The sequence below is a fragment of the Bombus vancouverensis genome, chromosome 4 (assembly GCF_051014615.1).
Source record: "Bombus vancouverensis nearcticus chromosome 4, iyBomVanc1_principal, whole genome shotgun sequence".
Lineage (NCBI taxonomy): Eukaryota > Metazoa > Arthropoda > Insecta > Hymenoptera > Apidae > Bombus > Bombus vancouverensis.
In genome coordinates this window covers 838085-862732 of record NC_134914.1, presented here as the reverse complement: position 1 = coordinate 862732, position 24648 = coordinate 838085, and the positions used below count along the sequence as shown (strand labels likewise).

Sequence of the window (24648 nt, the reverse complement as noted above, 5' to 3'; positions counted from 1 at the left end):
TTCTTTTTATTGAATAGCTAGTTGAAAAAAGGAATATCAGATATTTTGTTCTTCTATAAAGCAACAAATTATTATTCCTAATTTTATGAACATTATTCCATGAGAAAAACATATAGATTTCGAAACATCTTATTAGAACATATGGATTATTTTCAAATAATAATATACTAGATATACATATCTGCAATGCAGATATACATGACTATTATATCGCCTACATAAGATATTTCATGTGTAAGGTAGCTTTAAGAATGTTAACTGTATAATACAATATAAATATCTGCTTTTTATATACATAATGATGATTTGACATTAATTTATTGAGAAAAATATGCGGAAATATATTTATGGAGCAATGTACTTGGTTTTATAATTTGTCATCCCGATGTTGCATACTTCATGGAAATAAAGAAAAAAAAAAGGCTATGGAATATATGAAATTGGTTGTTTATTCCTTGTAAAAGTTGTACATCAGTAAAAGTTTCATAGCAGTTCTTCTTCAACATGTTCGTAGTATTTCATTGATAATTCCTCGATATTCACAGTATAAAGCACACAATCTTTACTAGCTCTTTAGTTAAACATGATTCTTTACAATAAAATAAGATGCAACTTTGGATTATTTTTTGCACATGTATGAATTTCATTAAAAGTTTAAAATAGAGTATCGAGGAATCTCTATGTTTTTACAGATTAGATTAGTTTGTTGTACATAAAATTCAGAATAGAGTCTACCATTGTCAATAACACATCTGAACTCAACGAAGTATATAATACCAGAAGTTTCTTGGTCGTAGACAATACGTATTGTGTACGTATTATCGTAATATTATATCACGTACAACTCTACTTATACAGAATACAAATACACAGATGTAAGAGCACAGACTTGGTAAAAGTTCTTTTGTCTTTTCTTCACAATATAAAAGTCATATATAAAAAGATTTGTGGAAGAGCATTTGAACATTGCATTCACACTTTCTGCATATAGTATATCATATTTGTTAATGCTCAACCAAATGAGTTAATTAATTGCCTTGAGAAATCAACTGGACAATGACATTCATTAGTTTACATATCTATGTACTTAAGCATAGGATAGAACATTCATAAATGAATATGCTCTTTGCAACATATACATACAGATCCTTGTGAAAATACTGATAAGTGACACATCTATTGGAATGCAAATACATTGATGAACAATAGCACTAGACAGCTCTAATATTCGTTGAAAAAATTTAAATTATATCACAAAAAGTTGAAATAAAAGTAAAGCGCAATTGTTAAAAAAGTTCGATCTAAGTTTTACTTCATTTATGACAACTTTTTGCATTTAATAATATATTGAAATAATCATGTTATGAGTAAAACATTCATTTAAATACCGTTTACACCATAGTAATGATTTACTTTCAAATCTTATGTATAACAGTTGCACAGTATACACTCACTTAATGTTTTTTATCTTCTTACTATAACATTTGTCATAATAGCTTTTAATGATATTATTTTTCGTACATTAAATAGGCTATGTTTTTTGGTACAGCAACGATCTAACATCTAACAATTAAGGACAGTTTACATATAACGTTGCTAAATATAAACCCATTTTTTTATAGCCAAATTGTTCACATAGTTATATAAATTCAGTATTATCTGTCTTAGGCTTTAGCAAAACATTATTATTTTTCTATTTGCTTTATATATATTTATATATAGGAAAGTTCGTCTGTTTTCTATAACATAATGTATGTCTCTAAAGATATTTCTGATCTGAAGAAGTAAAAAAAAGCATTGCAAATATATCTAGTACATACAATTACACATATAAATATGTATGCATATAGCCATAATCATCAGGTCAACTAGTACATTCGTCTTCAATTCCTCATAAAAATGTACCAAGAAGAAGTAGAGGAAAAGATAAAAGTGTCTTTATATTCACAAATAATATAAAAATTATGTTAGTTAAAAAATGTATCATCAATCTCTACACTTTTAATCATAGAAATAACAAGCATTAAAAATTTATACAAATAATTATATAAATTTGTATGTTCATAATTATGTCAAAATGAAATATAATGCAAAAAATCCACTATTCTTACAATATAATTATTGAACCTTTATCACTTAAAACTAAGTTTTTTTTGGTAGAACATTAAACAAACATTTTAAGCATCATTCTTATATTTGTATAAGAAAATTTTATGAAATCTTTTAAGAAGAGTTAACAGCAATACCGTATCTTTTTATAAGCATATTTCTAACTTTTTGTAAATAGAAACAAGTTAATATTAATAGCAACACACAAATTAATCAATTATTTATTTTGAAAAAACACATTGAGTTTCGGATTCTGATTACTTATATAATAAATATTCTATAATGGTAGTACTACCACTGAAATCTTTGTATTGTTGTGTTTTATTCTTAGCATTAGATTGGACTGTTATGTATATTTCATTTTTTAATGGCAGTTAGAAACATGTTATATTATTGTAAAATTTGTTGACGGAATGCGTGAAATCACAATAGGCAGAACGCAAATTGAAGATTGAAATTTGTATGTGTGGAAAATTATTTTGAAACACTCATACAGTATCTTGATTATATATATGTGTTCTTCATACATACCAGTCTTCAGTTCTTTAGTTTCGATATAAATTTAAATAAATTAGTAATAAATAAATTGTTAGCAGCTTTATAATCTAAAAAAGTATTATGACAATTATTTTAAATAGTATTTAAATTTAGTAATTGTAAATATGATCGAGCAAAATTTGAAATTTTTCATTTTGTAGAAAACAATTGATTTAGTAGTGTATATGTATATTTACAAGAATTAGGTATAAATCAAATAAAAATATTTTTCCGATTTAACTTAATGCATTTGTGCATTCATTCTTGTAAACATAATAGTAGCCAATACGTGTTACTATTAACACATTTTTCATAAATATTTTGATCAATTAATTTAATAAGGCTACATAACAAACGTAACAAAGGCAGTTGTGTGTAACATGTAGTATAATTTACCACTTACTTACTTTTACCTTTCCATAAATATCACTTACTTCATAATTATATGAATTATTGAATTCCCTCTTCAGAGACAAATTATTATCAGGCTCAAACGTGAATACGCAATGGTACACTGTCCGACTTATTTTCTGCTTCCAGATTGTATTTTATAGTATCAAGGGTGTTATAAATTGTTCTGAAAGTAGGTCTATCCGATGGTCTCCTGTTCCAACAGAGCTTCATTAGATCGTATACCGCAGGTGGAGTATTTTCAGGACATTGAAGTACGTTGCCCTCTTTAATGTATTTTACAACTTCTTCGTGCGTCATTCCGTAATAAGGCTGAAGCGCAAAACTAAATATTTCCCATAAGCACACCGCGAACGCCCACACATCAGACTCGACAGTATATTTATTGTACAATATACTTTCTAAAGGCATCCATCTAACTGGAATAGCATCTTGTTCATCACCTTTGTAATAATCTTGTAAATAGATTTTTTGCGATAAGCCGAAATCTGCTATCTTTACGATCATTTGGTCATTAATCAAACAATTTCGTGTTGCAAGATCTCGATGAACGAATTTTCGATCCGACAAGTACACCATTCCGGATGCTACTTGAAGCGCAATATTAATCAAATCCATGTGTGATAGACGAGAATCTGTAAAATGTTCGTCCTTTTCTAGGCTTCGGATGATATAATTTCCCGGCGAGCAAGATCGTAGAAATTCATTCAAATCACCACGACCCATGTACTCGAAAAGGAGACACATTGGTCGACCTAATGCGCATACGCCTAATAATTTGACGATATTTGGGTGATCAAATTCGGCGAGAAGACATGCTTCTCGTTCAAAATCCTTGAGAAGATCATCCGACGCTTCTTCTTTTAACATCTTTACAGCAACATTGGTGAATTCTTCACCGGGAACAAGACCAGGCGCTTTTGCTTGGAATACTCTACCAAAAGCGCCTTGTCCTAAATCTCGAACATAAATGATATTATTTCTTGGAAATTCGAGTTTCTCCAATTTCGGATTAAGTTGTGCAGTCGTTTTGTGGTATGCATCGTTGCTCGGTAATTTATCTAAATCAATACCGACATACTGGAAATTATATATAAATGTAACATAAAATATACATATACATCATTATTGTTTTCGTTATAGATATTGTAATGATTTTGAATACCAGACTCAGCAATATTTTTCTGGGCATTACATTTTCAGATGTAATTTAGTAATTCTAATTTAGTAATACAGTCAATAGAAGTTAATCATTTTTAATATACCTGATTATCTGTAGGGTTATATCCTTGATGTCTTTTATGAAGTCTATGACTTAAAATAATGGATAATAAACTTCCAGCTATAATTACAAATACTAATGAAGATAATATCAATATAAACTTTGGAGTAAATAATGTGACCATTACTAGGTCTTTAGGATCAATTTCCAAAACTTTACTTGTTACATTATCTGCATTAACCTTTTTAGGATCAAATGTTTTTTGGGCTGTAGGAAAAATTCCTTTTATTAATTATTATTAGTAGAAACTTTTAATAGTAAACAGTAGAAACTCATGTTTTTTAATATCTTTGTAAACAAGATATAATGCACTAACATAAGAACAAATATATTTCTGTATATTTAGTTAGTGAATAATTTGTCAAAGTACAATGTTGTGTATATATGGCATTGACTGTCAAAGAGTTAACTATTGAAAAAAGATGCATTCAATTACTTATATCTTATTACATTGTATAAAATATTAAATGCATACCACACATAGGAATATCACAATGTTGCCATCTTATATGAGGATCCATAGTAAAACACCATGGCATTGGTTCTTCTCCACCTGCATTTCTGCAATAATTTTCTCCATAACGAATTTGGGGGAAGACATCTGGTGGTCTATCATGACTATGTGGCACTTGTGCATTCCATGACTGACAATCCAGACCTAATCTTGTTTTATTTACTTTGCCCATGTAAAACCTACCATTGCCCTCAACACAATCATCTGAAATAAAATATGATTAAAACGTTAAAGATACAGATATTTAATAGCTTCTGAAAACACTTTAAGTTTGCTTTACATGTAACAAGTTCTTCATTCATATCAGTCAGATGAATATGAGAACAGGTTGTCTTTCCTTTAACTACTTTTGGCAGTGATTCACAATCTGGTAATGTGAAATGTCCTCTTGATCTGATATAAATATCTCTCTGTTTGTTATCCTCTATCATTGCCCAGTCATTGAAACAGAATTGATGACGTACTGCCATACAATCTTCATAACATAATGGTAGACCAACTGAGTTGTGACATTGTGGAAAAGCATACATACATAGCATTTTCTAAAATGATTAAATATTCCTTTCATACCTCTTTATACCTTTATATCTTTATTAATTTAATACATCATTAATTAATTACCTCTGCAGCTGAACGACATGGTTCAACAAGTCGTTGTATCAACTCCTCCCATAAATTAGTTGTGATACGTTCATTCAACCATCCTCCAGGATTATCATTGGAATCATTGAACCATACTTTTCCAATTCCAGTTAAATATTTCTTACAAATCTTACCATTGTATGGTGCACAATAACCTTGTGATTCAGGTTCTACAAAAACAAGAAATTTAAATTAGAAATATTTCTTACAGAGTTCTTATAGAGTTACATGTTTCTGCTGTATGAAATACATACTAGTTTGTGCAGAACTGAAATGCAAAATAATTGCTATCAGAGAAACAATCCAGAACATCATCATTTATATATACAGCTTGAAAGAACGTCAAGAAAAAATATCACATGTTTAAACAAAAATTTCGTTCACATAAGAAATATACTGTTGGCCACTATTCATTTAATGTATACTAAACCGCATCAAATCCATTGTGTAAATTAAGTATTTTTTCATACACAATCGATTTTGATACTCCATTTTACGCGATAATTGAACTTTTACGCGTATTCGATGATCACGGATTGAATATTACAATTATTGATTCTAATTTTTTAAACTGTTTTCGATATGAGCAGTACGAATATTTAACAAAAATAAAGTCAATGAACCGAGTTATAGTATCGAATACATAATTCGCATAGCAATTATGATTAAACGGTTCTAAGAAAATTCTTGTTTTTGTCTATCATATGCGTAATTAACTAATACAGCCAATTCACTCCTTTATTTACAACATTGGTACGATGAATAAATGGTAAATTTGTTCGTTTTGTAACGAATGTAAGTAGTTGCTAATCTAACAGATATTTGGAACTAGGACAGTATTTGCATTCGATAACGAAGTCGAACAATCGTTCAAATTTCTTAAATATATGTTTTTGCAATTTGCATGATATATTAAATATTTATAATCATGTGTATTTGCGAAAAGTTAATGAAATCAATGATAATTATAAATATCATTGAAAACAACTGAAATTTCTGTAGTAGCAAAGTATATGTAGTTAGAATGAGAATAACTTATTTTGGAAACTTTTAGTCGTAATGTTGGTACAATAGTATTTAGAAACAAAATGCGCGGGAACAAATCCCGTTTTATTTCTTAAGATTATTTCTTTGGGAAAGTTCAAGATAAAAGAATTATGCAGGCATTTCTAAAAACTGGCAAATTAGGGCCTGGTGAGCCTAAAAAAGCTTCAACTTCACGTTCGAAGGAAGAACATAGTGGTTCTGCAACGCCATGGGTTGAGAAATAGTAATAGTTTACTGATATAACCTAAATTGCATCGATTTGGTAAATTTTAAGATTTTGTTACTTTTATAGCCGACCAAGAACTGTAGAAGACGTTGTTGAACAAGCAGAAGTAGTAGAGGTATTGCGACAATGTTTAACAGGTGGAGATTTTCCAAATCTATTATTTTATGGCCCACCTGGTACTGGTAAAACAAGTACTATATTAGCCGCGGCTAGACAATTATTTGGTAGCCTTTACAAAGAAAGACTATTGGAATTAAATGCTTCTGATGAAAGAGGTATCCAAGTTGTAAGAGATAAAATCAAATCTTTTGCACAACTTACAGCAGGTGGTATGAGAGATGAGTATGTTCATCACCATATTAATCTTATAACCAATGAAGCCAATGATGATTAGTAAAAGGTCTGAGAATTACAATAGAGCTATGTATACAGACTATTTAAAGAATATAGTTGTAATCAGGAATTACAAAAGAAGAATTTTGCAATTCTTATTGCCAACTAAAAATCAATATGCTTTGAACAGGTTGCCAAGTATATTATCAAGTTTTAAATTTTTGGCTCTATATCAGAAGCAGACAAAAATTAATGTTTATCTTTAATAGTCCCGTATATTGTTCTTGTAATTTCTATGATAAAGGCACAATCTGAGGCACATCATATACAAAAAATTGTAAATACATTAAATGAGAATTTGGTATAATAGTAATATTTCTGTTTTAGTGGGAAAAGATGTCCACCTTTTAAAATTATTATCTTAGACGAGGCAGATAGTATGACTAATGCTGCACAAGCTGCACTTCGTCGTACTATGGAAAAAGAATCTCATAGTACCCGGTTTTGTTTAATTTGTAACTATGTATCGAGAATCATAGAACCTTTGACTTCTCGTTGTACAAAATTCAGATTTAAACCATTGGGAGAAGATAAAATTGTTGAAAGATTAGAATATATATGTAAAGAGGAGGACTTGAAGGCAACGAAGCCTGTCCTACTAAAAATTGTCGAAGCCTCGGGTGGAGATTTACGACGCGCTATAACGTGTTTGCAGTCCATTACAAGGTTGAAAGGCAAAGGCATCGATATTACTGTTGATGATATCATTGAAATTATTGGGGTAATGTACAGTTCTTATTTTAAATAGCAAATAGAGACAATATTGCTTTATTGGCATAATAAAATAATTGTAGATTGTACCTGATAAATGGTTGGATGATTTAATGAATGTATGCAAGACAAAAGATTATAGCAAGGCAGAGGAATTTATTGATCAATTTATGTTAGAAGCATATGCTACATCTCAAGTGAGCTTTATTTATTACATAAATTATTTATTAACCTTTTCGGTACGACACTTGTCTTCCGCATAGTGTCATTTGCCGATCGCGAGCAAAAGCGATTACGTAGTTAAAATGATAAGAATAGTTAAAATAAAGAAGTTAAAACGATATATATATATATATATATATTTTGTACATCTAAACAATTTCTACAGGTTATTGAGCAGCTCAGTGAAAGAATTATATATTCCAATGAATTAACAGATAAACAGAAAACTCTCATTGCAGATAGACTGGGGGTAAGATTATAAAATTACTTACAACACTACGCGTTATATATTATTTCTTTTGTTTTCAGGAATGTAATTATAGGTTGCTAGATGGTGGAAGTGAATATATACAACTTATAAATCTTTGTTGCGGTATTATAAAAGCTTATGAATTAGTATAAAAGTTGTTTTTTCAAATGTATTAATAAATATTTATTACTTTTTCTATAAATTTCATTTCATTTTGCCTATTTAAAATAATACACTGAAGTTACTCGTAAAGTGAAACAACATTACTAACGTCGCATTCCCTGCATATGTATAATTTCCCTAGTACTAATTTCACATTCTTCTCTATGTAGAAAATTTCTTATTTTTATAATACTAGATATTGTCGAAACAAAGTATTATAAGTTTGACGACAGCTTCGTACTCGATTAATGTGTTTAAAAAGCACTATAATTGTCATTACAGTTACGAAATAAAATTTAAAACACGTTAATAATGAGGCTTATAATCTAGGGAAGAACCGATTTCCAAGATCGAACGAATGTAATTCCGTCGCGCAACCTATCGGCAAGCGGTGGCGAACGATGCAACGGTTTGAGAACCACTGTCATCGGCGTGTAGGGGCGTCGTTGCTGCGTGCAATGTGTATCGTGTAGGCGTTGGCGAGGAGGAGACAAGTCGGGGATGTGTCCGTAAAAAACTTGCGGTTTCTGCGTACTCTGCCGCACGTGCACGCTCGAAATCGTGTTCCGTGAACGATCGAGTCCCGACAAAATTATACTGCATGCCTGCATCGTTCGAAAGCGTATTGCGAACGGGTCTAACAATTACAGGCAAGGAAAAAAAAGTGTAGCCAGTGCTCCGTATATTCTTTCGTTTCTTCGAAAGGCCGCGTACCGTGCGTATATATTTCGGTCTTTTGTCGCGGACGTTTAAGACGCGAGCAAATAACTCGAATCAGAGAAATCGTCTATTTGATTCTACGGAGACGAACGACGTGCTGCAGAAACGACGCCCGTACCAGGATGCTAGGACATCTCCAAAGGGCCATTGAGTTGATTGGTGTTACTCGTGTGAATTGATTTCAACTCGATTCGTAGTAAACGAGAGCAAAGCCTTGCAACAGAAAGAAGGAAAGAAAGGAAGAAAGAAAGCGCGAAAGATTTGTGTCTACAGAAAGATAAAGATAGAGAGACGACAGGGAGGAACCCGAGGAGAGAAAGAATCCGACGGAGAGTGTGTGTACAGGAGATGTTCGGAATCTTGAGACAAGATCCTGGTGCGGGAGGATTTCACTATCAGCGACTACGATCGAACGTATTATCACACGGTGGATTCTTCGGCGTATGAGACAGCATTCACCGGTAGGTTCGTGGGTCTCTCTCTTGTTCTTGTGAACACGGTTGACTGTGTGTGTGTGCGTGTTTTTCCCGGCGAGGAAATCTCGGCTGTAACGGCGGCGGCGGTGGTGTCTACTGGCATGAGATTTTATTGTCGTCCAGTCGGCACGCTCTCGTCGAACTATCAACGCCGAATACGTGCCGTGTTATTCGTGCAATTTTTTCTGCGTGAGTCAGAATAGTTGGTTCTTTTCCGTGATTTCCCTTTTGTGCCGAATGAAATCGCTGTTCGACCGACGGTGACAAAGGATATACTTACGTACCACGGCAAGAAAATATTTTTCAGTATTCCGGCACTCTCGTTTCTACGTTTGTCCCTGAGGCTCTTGATGATATCGAGCATTATCGTCACCACGGTTGACAGTGCGACTCAACTTTCCACGTAACCGTATCTTCTCTCTTTTTAGAGAGGAATCATAAATATATCGGCGCTGAATCGTGTTCGTGAAAAAACAGTGTTGTGGAAGAAAACGTGCGGTGGACAGAGAGGGTGGATGACACACGCGGGACGCGTATCGGCCGGCCGAGGGAACGAATTTGCGGATTCGTCGCCGGTATATTACGTCGTGCGACGAAGCTTCTTGGAATGTGACGAGGGACTTCCGGCGTGGGAAATATCGTAGAAAAGGTGAGCGATTTGAATATAGCGGTGAATTGGCCTTTGGTGGTTAAGTTGATTAGTTGCTTATCAGATACCATCTGCCGTTAAAACAAGTATTTGATACTATAACTATCAAGCTTGTCTAAAAGACAAATCATTTCTGCAATTATAAATATGTGAGTGTTGTTGATAATATTGATATTTTTATTGAAATAAAAGCATGATTACGTACAGTTACTTATTTTCGTTATATTACTTTAATTCTAATTAAGATTGTATAACATATTTAGCTACATATCAAAAGCCGGTTGTCGTAATATTAACGAGACTATGCTTTCTAACCTGTAAACGCAGTTGCGTGAAGAAAGCATTGATAAACGCTAGACCGTAAAGGTATATGACTATTTCAGAGAAACTGATCTTTTTAGGAATTATGTATCTTTATATATACGATTTACACAATAGGAAAGTAGTTATTAACTTTTAGACAATTTATCCCAAATGAGAACAGCGTAACCCAAAAGTAAAAGATTCGGGTAAACAACGCGTCAAAACTGTTTTAGTTTACCATGTATATCCAACTTTATTGTTGCATATGTACATGATTATGTTTAATTCTCGTTTTTATCTTATTCCTATCTGTTATTATAAATGTGGAAGTACTTTAGGATATAAAAAAAAGTATACATTTCGAATAGTTAATGGTTAAAATACACTTCACATCTGTCTAGCGTATATTTAATTCAACGATCGTTGAGTCATTCGAATTTTTCACCGATATCTACGAATCTTGAATCGGCATCTTTATCAATAAGTAAATTAATCTAATGATGCGTAAGCAGATATCGACGCGATATTACATTTCAGTCACGTAAAAATTAAATTGATCAAGCCAAATTGCTAAGATAAGTTGTAGCTGTAAAACTGGGAAATATGAAGTATAATGATTACAGATATCAAATATGGTACTCATCAGTTTGATTCCTAAATGGCTCACACTTGATCTCGCGAATTACGAACGGTCGATGTAACTTATATCGATCAAGAATCGGAGCTATTGACAAGGTAGTAGGAAATGATTGGCGTCGCGAGTGAGTTTTCCGATTGTCATATTGTTTCCGCTATTATGTTCGATTATTGGTTTTTCGAAAAAATCCTTGATCGAGTCGATTGTGGACAGGATTGCACTTGTTACTTCGGTACAATGGCATTTCTCGGGGGAGTAGGCGTGGGCATTGTTTTTGTTTTGAAGCGTACGCGACATTCGATGCCGCGCGTCCAACTCATGCTTGCCAACGTAATTCAAAGTGGTAGCATTCAGCAGCGTGACTTATGGACCTTTTGAGGATATACGCTGCAACAGTTAGTGGTATTACCCATCTACTGATACCGCCTGATGTACAGAGGAGCAGAAAGGTTTGTTCGTATGGAACGTCAACTATAACCCAACTGCGAATAGATACATGTCTTATATAATTTGCCATGGTTGCAACTTCACAGGGATTAACCATTTCGCGGGTACAACTTCTTTGTGAGGAAGCAAACACTTCAATACAAAGTATATCGAATAGAGAACATATGTTTATTTTAATAAAATCAATTTATTTTTCTTTTTATCATCCCTTACAAATAGGGATAGTGGTTCTCCTCGTTCATGTTAGATATATTTTAGTAAGTTATTAAATTTAAAGAACTTATTTACTTAGTTTATATAATATAATATACGTACATATAACATAATTCAACGTAATATATTTACATATGTTCAAGTTAAAAGGGGTAAGGAGTTTACAGGTGTAAAACATCTTGTAACTGGTGATACAACTGGAAAAGGGTGATTCCTGACTATATTGTGACCTAACGACAGACATAAATATCATAACTGTTTAAAATTTTTGAGTTATATTTTACAACAAATATACAGGATTTGCGAGAGAAGTTAATCTGTGCCAATGCTTTTGTTCGTTATCGTGTAAATTATCTAATTTTATTGTACGATAGTTTTCTCACGTATATACATAGATCGTGGGTGTCTCTTTTATGCAGATAGAAGGAAATTTCGAGACATCGTTTGATGACGCACACATGCTGGACCGAGGTATATTGACCTGAATGTGAGAACACGAATTAACCCTGCATTTGCAAGCGCAGGATTTAATTTCTTGTCCAGAGCATAGAGTGACAGGATGCTGCTAATGCTGATTACTCTTTGAACTAATTCGTTCAGATTAAAGATTTATTTTCAGTCATCTTATAACGTCACACGTATTACCATTATATTAGTATATAAATAATATGCCGATCGATATTGCAATGATAATTAAAACAGATAGAATGCTACGTTATTCACATGGGTGCCGATTTACGATTATCGTAAATTAATTTCTCACTGTAAGCAGATAAACGATCGTAACATAACGGCGCAGCTAATTAGAGAATAATATCATATTTAGCATATAATTTGCATACAACTAATTGATTTCAGATGCTAATCAACCATTGTTTTAATAATTCTAATTTAATTAAACACCGATTCCATGGATGCCACATATATTGTCCATTCACAATATAAGTTAAATAATGATCAACACGAACACAGCCGGATCATCGACACGAACAAGCTACGTTAGAAAGAATATCTACGAATTAATGCGACGCCAAGCTGCAACAACTATGTTAGCAAGAAAACTCGTAATAAAAGCTTACAAAGTGAGCATCGCATCGTGCGAGTTGCTTCTGCGCTTTCAGAACGCATCTCGTGGAGCCTTGCTCGCCGACACTACCCGGTCTCTGTTTATATCCGGTTAGATAAGAGGCGAAGTTGCATCGTTCCACAGCATAGATATACACGATGTACGAACTACGTATATACATACATATGTATATACCAGCATCTAAATTCTGCTGCGTGTTTCACCATTCGTCAGGAACATACGATAAGCTTCAGCCGCCTAATTGCACAGATGAAAGTAACGAACGATCCCGCCTGTCTTTATCGTTCGATGATGAATAATCCGCTGGAGATCGTGAAAAGTGTAGTTTCTTGAAAAGCGAGCGTGCGGTCAGAGCAGTACAAGTTGGAGCAGTAGTCAGAGGTTCCGTCGCATCTCTAGATTCATCGGTCACGGTAGCAAAACAGGATAATCTTTCAGCATTCACCGAGGATGTCGATAAACCGCAAGCTTGCTTGACTGGAACACCGCGGTTCGGCCGCGACCCGATAGAGCTTGTTACTGTTTCCCCGAATAATGCAACGCAACAAGTTGCTTAAACGGCCAATAACAAGGTGACCTATAGTTCGGGACATTTTTATGGAGGATACTAGAGATATATTAAAATCCGGCAACAAGTGGCGGCTTTTTACAGATATGGGTTCTCGAATCACTTTACGACCTTTCTTTTGGTCATTATGAGGGAAAGAGTACTTAGAAGATAGATCTACTGCGATTTCCATCTGCTTCTACTTCAGCTCCGAAACGAAAGGCAATACGCGAGAATGAAGGAAATCTGTCTTATTCTCGTGTATGGTTTAGGCAGTCGTGTCTAATGTCTTTCAGCGGAAGATATGGCATCGCAAACGTGACAATGTTCCGTTTGAAACAAGCTTCAGGGTAGTCTATCGCATCTGGCGTTGTGTGCAACCATGTGCTTGCCAGATTTCCTGCTACTTTCAGTAGAAATATTTCAATATGCAAAGAACACTCGGAAGTTTGGATTTATGGTGCTGCACGGACCAAGACTCGCGCAACAATGTTGCTCGCTCTAGAATGCTTGCTCTCCGGGGAGGTTGAAAAGTGGCTGAAGAATCGCTTTATGGCTTCACGATGCTCGTGGATGTGAGCTGTGTTCTTTCAGAAGAGAATTCCAACGATTTCCATTAGCACTTTTTCTCCGTTAACACGCTCTCCTGTTACATGGACTTTCGGTGGCTTACGATAATCCACAGAGAATATTACTCTCTGTATCGTTCGAGTGTAGCAGATACTAATCTAATTTTACCACTTGAATCTAAAACTACTTCCAAAACGCTTATCTTTCTCCATGGTAGGTATGGTATATGTTAAACATTCCAGTGCATGGACTGATAATTAGGTTTCTAGAAAGACACGGTTCTCATCTAGACACACAGAACTTTGATCTAGAATTCAATTATCTGTAGCATCGTAGGTATGCATGTACCAAAGATCGTAGAAAGCGATTCGTAGTCTTCGCTATTCAAGATTAGATTCACGAGACAGAAGTATATCGTAGGTATACATGGTGTTTCCAAAAGTAGGTATCAAACTGTTAAAGCATGTTTATATCGTGAAAAGAAGCAGAAGATCTTAATAAGCGTTTCTAAAGTTTTACCCCAGCTTTTTGCAACTTCCTGCAAATGCAGTTGTATGTAGCAATATGTCCCTTGTGCCTATCGACGGAACCACTGAACCGGTGAAAAGACTCCCTCTGAGAGGGCGAAGTGAAAAGTATCGTTCGATCGCTTCACGGAACAACTGTGCATTTAATTCGTAATCGAATGATCAGCGGTCGTGACGGTGCTTTGAATCGGTTGGGTGTCCCCTTTTCGAGCTACGAATAGATTCCGTGCCCCCGTTGAGATATATTCAGCGTTCAGAACCGACAGAAACGTTGACCAGTGGTGATTGTTCGCCGCGGAAATGACGTTATCACTGTCACATGTGTGACTGTTGTATCGGTCAGTTAATCGAGCCGGTCGAATTATTAAATCGACTACTGACTACTTACCGCGTTAGATCTAATATAACGACGCGAATCGACGCATCTTTCAGTGATGAAGAATTGTTTGGTCACTGATGCACCGCGTCGAGGAGCGACCTCTTGGTTCTCAGAACGTACCAGATATGTAATTGCATTCTTTCTTCGTGAATCTTGTGCCCGCGAAAGAACGTCTTCTTTTGTACTGTGTTTGTGAGAATAGAAATCGTTTGATTGAAGCGACCTGCAAGTTCAGAGTGTACAGAGTGTTTGTGAGCAACTTTGAATTGGGTTCTCTCTTTTGACGATATTTACGAACTGGAGTAAAACTCATTCGATTGTCGATTTGAAAGGTGGGAGTATACAGAGAACGATCCAGAACGGAGGTTTTGTAGATTCTTGAGTTGTTTCACAAATGTGATTTGCATTGCACGTTCATTATTTTAATATTCCATGATATTATTATATGTCGTGTAATATCTATGTTTATAGATAATAAAGTTTATTCGATCTGATAAATTCGCAAATTGAAGCTGTCTCACATTTTTACTACTATTGTCGCATATCATATGTTGCATTATTTCGATTATCTCTTCCTAACACGAAATTGACGCGACTGTTCCGTGTTTGTATTTTTACGTTTAGGCAAAATGGCTTAGGAAGATAATAGAATTATTACTTAAGACAGACGCATTTCTGATGAAAAAATGTGCAACTTTAGAGGAGGAGTAACCACATCTTTTAGTAAGTAAGAAAAGCTGTGCAAGTGCAGATTATTTAGCTATTACAAAAGAGATCACAATTCAACGAAGGTTGGGAATCGCTAGTCTGAAGGAAGCGCACAACTCAATTTGCATTAACCTAGATTTCACTGATTAAATTTACATATTATTTCATCTTTCGTTCCGTTTTCGCGATAAAATTCCTTCATACCACTGCATGCATCGTCCAAGGGTATCACAAATGCTTCTCATCAATTACCCCAAACGAATTCCCGATTTTTCCCGCCGAAATGCCTTGTCAGCATGTAAATCGGTTAAACTGGATCTACGACGGATCGATGGAGGAAATTGTCGGATACCGCAGATCGGACCGACGAATAATTCATAACTGAGGGGCACGAAAAGGAGATATATAAGTTGATGGCTATACCGGAGCATAAGCATAACTACACTTTTACAAAAACCGCGAGCTTATCTCTTTCATCTTTCGCAGCAACGTTTTGTTCGCTGCATTAGGAAAACGAGACTGTGCCGACTGTTTTCTCCCGTGAATCGACGAACTTTATCTCCCTGAGAATTGCTTAACGAGAAAAACCAGGGTGTGTATCGAGCCGCGCCGATTAGGCCACGTTTGTCACAATTGATAGCCGATAACAGATAATTGCTACGATTTTCTTAATCGGTTCCAAAGACGATACGAGCTAGCTATCGCTGTAACTTTAGTATTGGTGTCGTTCTAACTTTGTCATTTCATCGAATTCAAACGCAAAAATTGAGAAATATATTTTCAAGACGTAACATTTGAAGAAAATGCAACGAAAGTATAGTTTATCCGCTGATCTTCTTAAAATATCTGTATATTCGTTCACAAATATATTATATATTGATTCGCATTATTATTTATTACCATATAAAAGATTTTGAAAGAGAAAAAATTATAAAAAGAAAGTACAAAAAGGAGACAAAGAAAACCCGAATACTCGCGGAAGCGATATCTATCGACTGCATCTAATCTCGTTAAGCATTGCGGCTAATGTTCCCAGAAACGAAGAAACACCGACGCGACATCACGTTCAGTATACTCAACCGATACTTATTACGCCTGAACAAGATTCTTTCCTTTGTAAATCGAATAACAAACTATCGGGCCAATTATTTCTTCATTAAATCTGGATCGAGACGCGCCACGAAGAAGGAATTGCACGCGTCCGGTTGTTTGCCTGCTGGTAATGACCGAGTGTATAATTTACGAAAAGAGCAGAACACGAGAGGGAGAGGTACGTTGGCCGAGCCATTCAGGTGAATAAAACCGGCACTGGTCCCATGGGAGACAGGGAGTAGGAAAGGAATTCCATAAATTTTTAAAGAGGCCCCAAAGAAAGAATGGGACACGATTACCGTTACCTTTCAACCCAGACAACGAGCCTCGTTATTGTTTCAAATCTCAACGCGTCGGTTTGCCGTGGTAAAATTGTATTTTATATGCGGCTCCAGGCTCTTGCTTTCCGAGCCTTGTAACAACCCAGCGACGACGGTGCAGGAAAGCTTGGCTACGAATCGAATACATATTCTTACCTTAAGACGATTAAATTCAATTTTTCTCTCCAAAATCTCTCTTTTAATTCATTTCGATAACGATAAAAGTGGAGGCTGTGATGTCTTGATCGAAGAGTCCAGGTCCTTGCTAGTTAGAATCATATAAGAGACCATAATTTTATTTTAATGAGACTACGTCTGATTAATTTGAATTTAAGAGAGTCGTGCGTCGCTGGACGATGACCCCATCGACAAAGTTTCCACCGTCGGCTCTATCGGGCTTTTCAAGCCCAGTTGAACACCGAACTCCGCCCGGTCCAGAAACACCCTCTCGTTGGGGTAGCTATTGTCGCTATTGCTGAACGATCTTCGCGTGACAGAGAAGCATCCTGAGGAATTGAAGGCGCTTCGGGAGGGCTGGTTGCGGTATTCTGGTGTCTCTTGGAAATGGTCGGATCAAACTTTATTTTATTAAAAAATTGGATAAATTTTTCGACGAGATGGTCTCAAGGTGTAGTAACGAATATACTATGCTACATCTGACTTCTTGTCGTACGTTAGCGATAGAAATTTTCTCTTTGTACGTGAAAAGACTGCTCCAATATTACCACTACCGCAAACCACATGCGATATCTGTGTAGAAATCACGACTTGTTCCGTTTGTTTCTACCCGAAATTCTAGGCAGAAATCTAATATTCTGAAATTCTGAAAGAAACGCCAGTAGAAGAATAAAAATTCGCGGATGTGTAGAAGCGCTAGCAAGCGCAGGTCCTTTCGTTGGCTGAAATTAAAGGATTCCTTCCTATTTCGTGTCAGTAGGATGAGCCTAATCCTTGGTGGTGGACTTTTTTCCGCGGATCCTGTTTCAACCTAACCCCGCGGTCCAAGCCTGCGGCTTGCGTTTCCTGAGGCAAACGTGTTGGAAGGGGGAAACGCGGGAAAAGAGCGGAAGATGGGCGTTACACGGCTATTCTTTTGCTCTCCCCTCCCCTACTTGAGTCGCGCCGTAATTCCCGTACGTCGGTAATTAGATCAGAGTTGCGGCCGGTGTACTTTTAATGAAACCGGCCGTCGCGTCGGGAATAACTCACCGGTTAGTTTTCCCCTTCCTTCTCTGGCGTTTCTTCGAGCTCGACTGTCAGAAAAATCGCGAACAGAGAAACGCTGCAGAAGAAAGAGCCGCGTCAAACGTGCTAAAGTCCGGGCAGAGTTCGCGTTAAGATCAATAATCGACTCTTCAACTTCTAATGCCCATTCGGTCGATTAAGAGCTCCAGGTGCTCTCGAATTTCCCGCTTGCTCGTTGCGCCTCTCGATTAGCACGTTCTCTACCAAGGTTATCTTTGTGTGGTTTTCTATTTAGATCAGGTGTACTGTCGCCCCTGTGCTTATTATTAGGTTATTCCATAAATAACTCGGCTTTTTGTGCTCGTGTAACGACCTTAACGTCGTTTAATATTTCGCACATGTATTTCGCAAGTAACACAAGACAAACATGTTTTTTAGGAAAAGCAAAAAACTATTTGAAAGCTTACAAAATATTATTTACCAAACACATAGCGTTGGCAAAAAGAACGACCTGTAGGTAACGAACATTCGTCAAATATTATTCTTGTAACTCTTTATTCTTAGCTCTGGAAATCATGTACCTTTGCCCTGGCAAGTCATGTCATCTCCGTTTGACTGATTCGCATTTTTACTCCTGGGAGTAAAAGCATCGTTCTTTGACGTGCACGTTTCATTTCTCAGGAGAACATATCGGTCGTCGCGTATCAGTTTCCTTTTCGTTGCGGCATTCATTCGCTCTTCCTACACGCTGTACGTATTGCAAAGTAGCTTTCCCAATATATTTCTTGAAAGATCTTCAATCAATTCGACATCAGCTTTTCTGTCTATCTTCTTCACTTATACGATACGACACATTATAAAATGCCGATTTCAGTCCTGTCTAAAGTTCAAGTTTCTCTTTTGCTTGCAAGTTATTCGCAGTTTCCACTTTGGACAAGATCAGCAGGCACGCAAGCTGTCCACGAACTGTTCGCTAACACTTCTGGTCAATGAGTACGCGGGATAAAAAGAAACGTGCGCAATTTGTACGCCGTTTAGGCGATTCGTGGGCAGCAAACGAGGGTAAGTTGGTTTGCAACTTTGATACTGGGGATATGCACGCGGGTAGAAGCACTCGGGTAAGCCGCGTGTCGCGACTCGGCCTGATGATTTCGAATGCGCGGCTGGAAACTTAAATTAGGCGTCCCCAGGCAACGTAACGCAGCACGCTAATTAGACGGTTCGGATTTACCGCAACGCAGACAAGTGTTTGAACTACTTACAGAGAGGCTAAAAAAATGGCCGATTTTTGAACGATTCCATTATCTGTCTTGGGAAACGCGATTAAATTCCTAGCGATAAATGATCGATTTCCATCTGATATCTTAGATTGAAAATGTTAGTGTTGAGGTTATTCGATGTGTAAACAGAGAAACTCGTGGATAAATTGTAAGGTAGAAAATATATTTAAATAGAAGTGTAATTATAAGTAAGAATACAATTTGAGCTGGTCCAGATCCACACGCTAGCTGTGTTACCCAATAACTGAAAACCCCGAAGTCAACGTCGCCTGTCTACTGTTTATGGTCTGTCTTCGTCGCACTCCTTTGTCTATACGCTGTCGATGGCTTCAGTGCTTGAGAAAGCTAAAAAGACCAGATGTAGAGTTTTCTTAGAAGCGGTGACCACTTCAACAGTTAGTTCGTTTCTCTTCGTAACATAGATAATTATGAAGAATGCGTTTATTCTCAAGTGGCTGCATACCTGAGTTCTATTCGCTAGAGTATAAAGTCAGCAATTTCCCCTAAATCTTAAATAACAGAAAGTTCTTTGCTTAGCTTTAGTTATATCGTTGCTTCATCCCGACCCAGTATATTCCATGGTAACGAAGGACATAAGGCTAGAATCTCACGAACTAAGGGCGAAAACAAGTTTATCGCGCACTCTTGGGACCTCGCCACGTTGCAATGCAATAAACCGGAGGAGCTCTTCACTTCTTCGGCTCGCCAACGCGAGGAAAAACTGATTTTCCAGGTTGTCGGTCTATCATTACAACCCGTATACGGGGTGCTTTCGAAAAATAAATCAACTTCTACCCTGCCTCCTCGAATAACCGGAAAAATGAATTTGAAAAAGAAGCAACTGGTTTCATGTTAAAATCCAGCACGATGCTCTGTACGTTACACTTAAAAAAAAATAGCTTGGTAGCAATAAGAATGATAAAGCAAGAGGTAAACGATCGAGGAGCATCTTGGAGTAATATGACGCAGCTTCTGAGTGCAACCATGCAAATGCGTCTGCACTTTTGCTCTTTTAATGGAACCATGATTTGATAAGACAAAACTGTCTCCATTGTGCAAAATTCTTCGTGAAAGACTATTCGAAAGGAAAGTTTCATCGCCTACAGCCATTTTCTAACCTTTGACTATGAGACATCGCGAAAATTGTCCATTCTATGATCTTTGGACTATTGTAGGATAATAGAAGACAATTCTCTCGAGCGACGAATTCTCGAGTGATCTGCGTTCAAAAAGATCTTTCTTTATTCCCTCTTTTTCCCCTCTTTTCTCGTAAGTTATCTTTCATCGTGCCGTAACCTGGTCCGATTTTCCTTCAGGAATAAAGACTCCGACGAACTGAATCGAAGATGAGAATTTCCGTGCCTTGCTCCACATTTAGTGGCGCATTTAAGTCTCTTTCGGTCTTTTTCCGTGCTCGATCGATCGCATCAAGGCTTCGTTCGATTTCAGATCACTTTTCGTATAGTTCGGTCGGTGTTCGTCTTCTGCGATGGCGGATAAATTGAATGAACGCGGAAACTAATTCGATCTTACATCTTCTTCCATTTTTCTCATAGCTTCTTTTCTCTATTTCTTGTCTATATAATAGACATACTATAATTTTGAACTTGAAACATACTTGAAATACTATAATTTTAGCTATCTTTAAGCAACGGTAGCTCCTTGTTATTTGCGTTGTCCGATAATTTTCTGATTCGGAAAGATTGAAACTATTCAGATTTTAAATAAAATAAGCTCAAAAGATATCAGACGTCGTGGGTCGAAGAAAACACAAACACGAAGGAAGCTGTTCACAATTTATGGACGTCGATTTCGGGTCGCGATAACATTCTCGTAAATCGATCAGGGTAGATTTATCGTAGGCCAGTCCTTAATGATAAATTAGTGGCGCGATAAATTAGCGGTGTCGATGTTGTGCGTATGGCTCACTCGCGAACTGAATGACTGGAATTTGATGGAGCTGTAGCGGCATTCGCGAAATTCGATCCGTCCAATGACTGGTCCGAGTGCCAATTGTCTTGTGTAATCGTGCGTCTGATTCGCATTCTTTGCCTTTATTTCCTTTTTCGTTTTCCAAATATCGAAGCTCAGATTTATTTAATTTTCTCGTCTTTTTAAAATTCGAGATATTGATCCGCGAATGAATTAAAATTAAAAGATTAAACCAGATTAAGAAATTTATATTTTTAACAAAAATAGCCGTCTACATTTCGGCATGACGAAGATTCAACGAAGTTTTCGTCAAATGGAATTGAAAAATAGCGCTGGCACGATAATCTGGATCTTCGATTGCGAAATAATTCAGCTTCGTGTACGATTAACGCTTTTTCAAGTCGTCTTAAAGTGCTACTTTCGTTGGCGGGATACCGCAGAGTAATTATGCAACGTTTGCGTTGCGCCGTAATCGCTGCTTAAACGTTACCTTTACGATATTTATCACAGCCATTAAACAGATGGTATTTCAGGTTGAAATATTCAAAAATCCACTCGTGTTTCGTTAAATATCAGTGCATATGAAATCAAGATTTTTCATATATCACAAAATTTAAATTAAGATGTTCTTTTTCTTCAAGATATTTATGTAATTAAGGCAATAACAATGTCATTATTCCAGATGTATAAGAGTTGCATGAACATCTGCGATAAATCTTCTTATCACTGGAATATGCCTACGTGAATTGCAGGAAAAGTATTTTTCTTCGATGTGACTAATAGTAGACGATAAGATACGTTTTATGAGAAGTATGAATCCATCAAATTTAAACTTTGAGCAATCTAATCAATAAAAACTTGTCTGTATTAAAGATACAAATTGTATTACCTTCCATTTTCAATTTACATAAAGGAAAATTGATAAGTCGAGTCCTTTCTTATTTTCCATTCTTCGTCGTGTTTCACGAATTCTTAAATCACGCGAAATAAAGCCAAAAAGGACAGTCGTGATGAAAGGGCGGCAGGATATAAAAGAAAAGTGTTTTCACTGTGAAGCGTAGGAGATGTTTCTGTGTGGATAGGAGGCTTTTTTTGTTACTTCTTTGCTCTTCCAAAACGTTGCGTTCTTGCGCTGCACACGATCTAAGACCGGGCCACACGAGCGTTGGAACGACGTCCGTTGCGTGACGTGCGTCGTAGAAATATATTGCCGTATAGTGAAGCCCACATAGGAGAAACGTGCGTCACTGTCAATGTTGCATTGCAACTTGCGTTACTTTTCCTCCAACGTATTTATGCTAGAACGGACGTTGGATTTTCTGATGCACGTTCTGTACACCCGTGAATGCAGCAGGCCACACGAATGTTTGCAGGACGTGCGTTACGTGCATACGCATTTTGTGGAGAATGCTTTGCTGGTGGTTCCGGTTGCAACAACTGTCGAATTTCTTTATTGTAGACCATCGTTGTTGCAAAAGACTTCTGTATTGAATATTTGTGGAAATATTATTTTGTAGATTTTGGTCTGCTCCGAAGTCATCTCACGTCTTTATCCCTTTTAGTGCCGACAGAAAGAATTGTACTTAAGCGAAGAATACCGAACTAATTTGATGTAATTTGATAAGGTTTGAAAAGGAAACATAGAAAAAGATAAGAATCATCTTCACAAAATTCAAAAAGGAACATATTACAAAGAAAGGGGGGAATAAATTAATGCCAATAGTATTTCAATATTTGTTGGAAATCGTACTAATAATACTTATTCAAAATCATTAAGAAAGATGGAGAAATCAGTATTTCTTTTATAAATAGTATTTGCGATTAAGAGAAATAATTGCTTGGTCATAGTTTGATGTAGAAGGTGTAGTATAAAGTATAAATACTGCATTCTCAATTATTTGTAACAAAATTTCTAATATCAAAACACAAAACTAAATGATAATAAACAAATGATGCGCAACAAGCGTCAGAAGGATTACTTGCTCCAAAACAAGTGATTCGTGTAGCTAGTATATCATTGAAATAACATTCTAATATTATCAGAAATATTTATAATTATCCGGCTATTGAAAATGTGTAATATTTACTTATTATTACTAACACAAATAATTTATTTAGCATTGATGGTTACTAATGTATACATCGTGTAATCCTTTATTGCACAGATTACAAATTGTGCGTGATTTTCACACAGCTCCACCAAAAATTTTATTTTCGAAACATAAGGAGATATATTTGTTCTAAACAGTGTTATTAGAACCTGTGATTACGATCTCAAGTAAATCTTTCGTGTCGAAATTTTATCTTATGGCATTGGTGTATACACAGTCTCAGTATTGAGTATCGCAAAATATAAAAAAAGGTTAAACCCATAAACAATTTTTTAAATTTGTGCAACATTTCACGTAGGACTTCTGCAGAGAAATCCAATCATTTGTAACGTTTTATAAATTTATTTTGAGATAAAGTTTTTTCGCGATGCGAATAGTAAGACGTCATCGCATACACAACGATATATCGTCGTCAGTACTTTCCGTAAGTGTTGCTAACAACGATATATCGTTGTTCGGCACTAAAAGGGTTAAAAAATGTTATAACGCGACAAGAGGCAACGTTCTTGCCCTGTACCCAGTGCTGAATCAAGATGGGGGGGGGGGGCGTTCTTTCACTGCCGCCCTTCGTGACTAATAAGATATAAAAATATCAATATTATCATATTCTAAAAAGTTGTTACATAATTAATCTGAATTTGATTATTTGAGCTGTAGTATCAGACAGAGATATTATAGTATAAATTACAACCAACTAAATATAAATTATAAATCAATTTTAAATCTTGTAAAAAAAGGTTCAACAATGTATTTATGTACTTTTATACAGTTTGACCTTCCTCTAAAGGCTCCTGATTCCGCCACTCTCTGTATCTCCTACGTTCGTACAAAATGACGTCCGTTGTAATCCCAGATTGGTTGTAGTCCCAGTCGAAGGGTACATTTTCGTTGCTCGAATGTTATTATAAAACGAGGCAAATGCACGATTTCGTGCAGTATACTTTTAGTCTAATATAAAT

General features: G+C 35.9%; 3 protein-coding genes across 9 annotated transcripts in view; 2 read left to right on the top strand and 1 right to left on the bottom strand.

Moving 5' to 3' along the window:
* Positions 1–428: 428 nt before the first annotated feature.
* Positions 429–6326, bottom strand: Nrk (Neurospecific receptor kinase). Its single transcript, XM_033342911.2, has 6 exons — positions 5750–6326; positions 5475–5665; positions 5134–5395; positions 4815–5057; positions 4323–4546; positions 429–4137 (listed from the first exon to the last, which is right to left on the bottom strand). Exons 1-6 carry the CDS (start codon positions 5811–5813, stop codon positions 3136–3138), a joined length of 1986 nt encoding a protein of 661 aa, XP_033198802.1. The 5' UTR covers positions 5814–6326; the 3' UTR covers positions 429–3135.
* A 241-nt stretch (positions 6327–6567) lies between these two features.
* LOC117161405 (replication factor C subunit 4) lies at positions 6568–8546 on the top strand. Its single transcript, XM_033342915.2, has 6 exons — positions 6568–6765; positions 6835–7110; positions 7489–7882; positions 7956–8069; positions 8261–8344; positions 8404–8546. Exons 1-6 carry the CDS (start codon positions 6653–6655, stop codon positions 8494–8496), a joined length of 1074 nt encoding a protein of 357 aa, XP_033198806.1. The 5' UTR covers positions 6568–6652; the 3' UTR covers positions 8497–8546.
* Positions 8547–8932: 386 nt separating this feature from the next.
* The window catches only part of p120ctn (adherens junction protein p120), a 53306-nt gene continuing 37590 nt past the window's right edge, over positions 8933–24648 (top strand). For 3 of the 7 annotated variants that reach the window (XM_076617874.1, XM_076617870.1, XM_076617875.1), the window contains exon 1: positions 8935–10351. The gene's annotated coding sequence lies outside the window, so the exon portion shown is untranslated. Of the gene's footprint in view, positions 10352–24648 lie in introns of all 7 variants that reach the window. The other 4 variants (XM_076617872.1, XM_076617873.1, XM_076617868.1 and 1 more) reach the window with 3 other exon arrangements.

What these genes read in the sequence shown, in the direction of transcription:
- Nrk (XM_033342911.2), bottom strand. Translation starts at nt 5,813, where the DNA reads ATGATGATGTTCTGGATTGTTTCTCTGATAGCAATTATTTTGCATTTC. An exon ending in GAATGAAGAACTTGTTACAT is followed by an intron (nt 5,058 to 5,133) that starts GTAAAGCAAACT and finishes ATTTTATTTCAG; the next exon opens with ATGATTGTGTTGAGGGCAAT. An exon ending in ATAACCCTACAGATAATCAG is followed by an intron (nt 4,138 to 4,322) that starts GTATATTAAAAA and finishes TATAATTTCCAG; the next exon opens with TATGTCGGTATTGATTTAGA.
- LOC117161405 (XM_033342915.2), top strand. Translation starts at nt 6,653, where the DNA reads ATGCAGGCATTTCTAAAAACTGGCAAATTAGGGCCTGGTGAGCCTAAA. An exon ending in ATATCATTGAAATTATTGGG is followed by an intron (nt 7,883 to 7,955) that starts GTAATGTACAGT and finishes AAATAATTGTAG; the next exon opens with ATTGTACCTGATAAATGGTT. An exon ending in TCATTGCAGATAGACTGGGG is followed by an intron (nt 8,345 to 8,403) that starts GTAAGATTATAA and finishes TTTTGTTTTCAG; the next exon opens with GAATGTAATTATAGGTTGCT.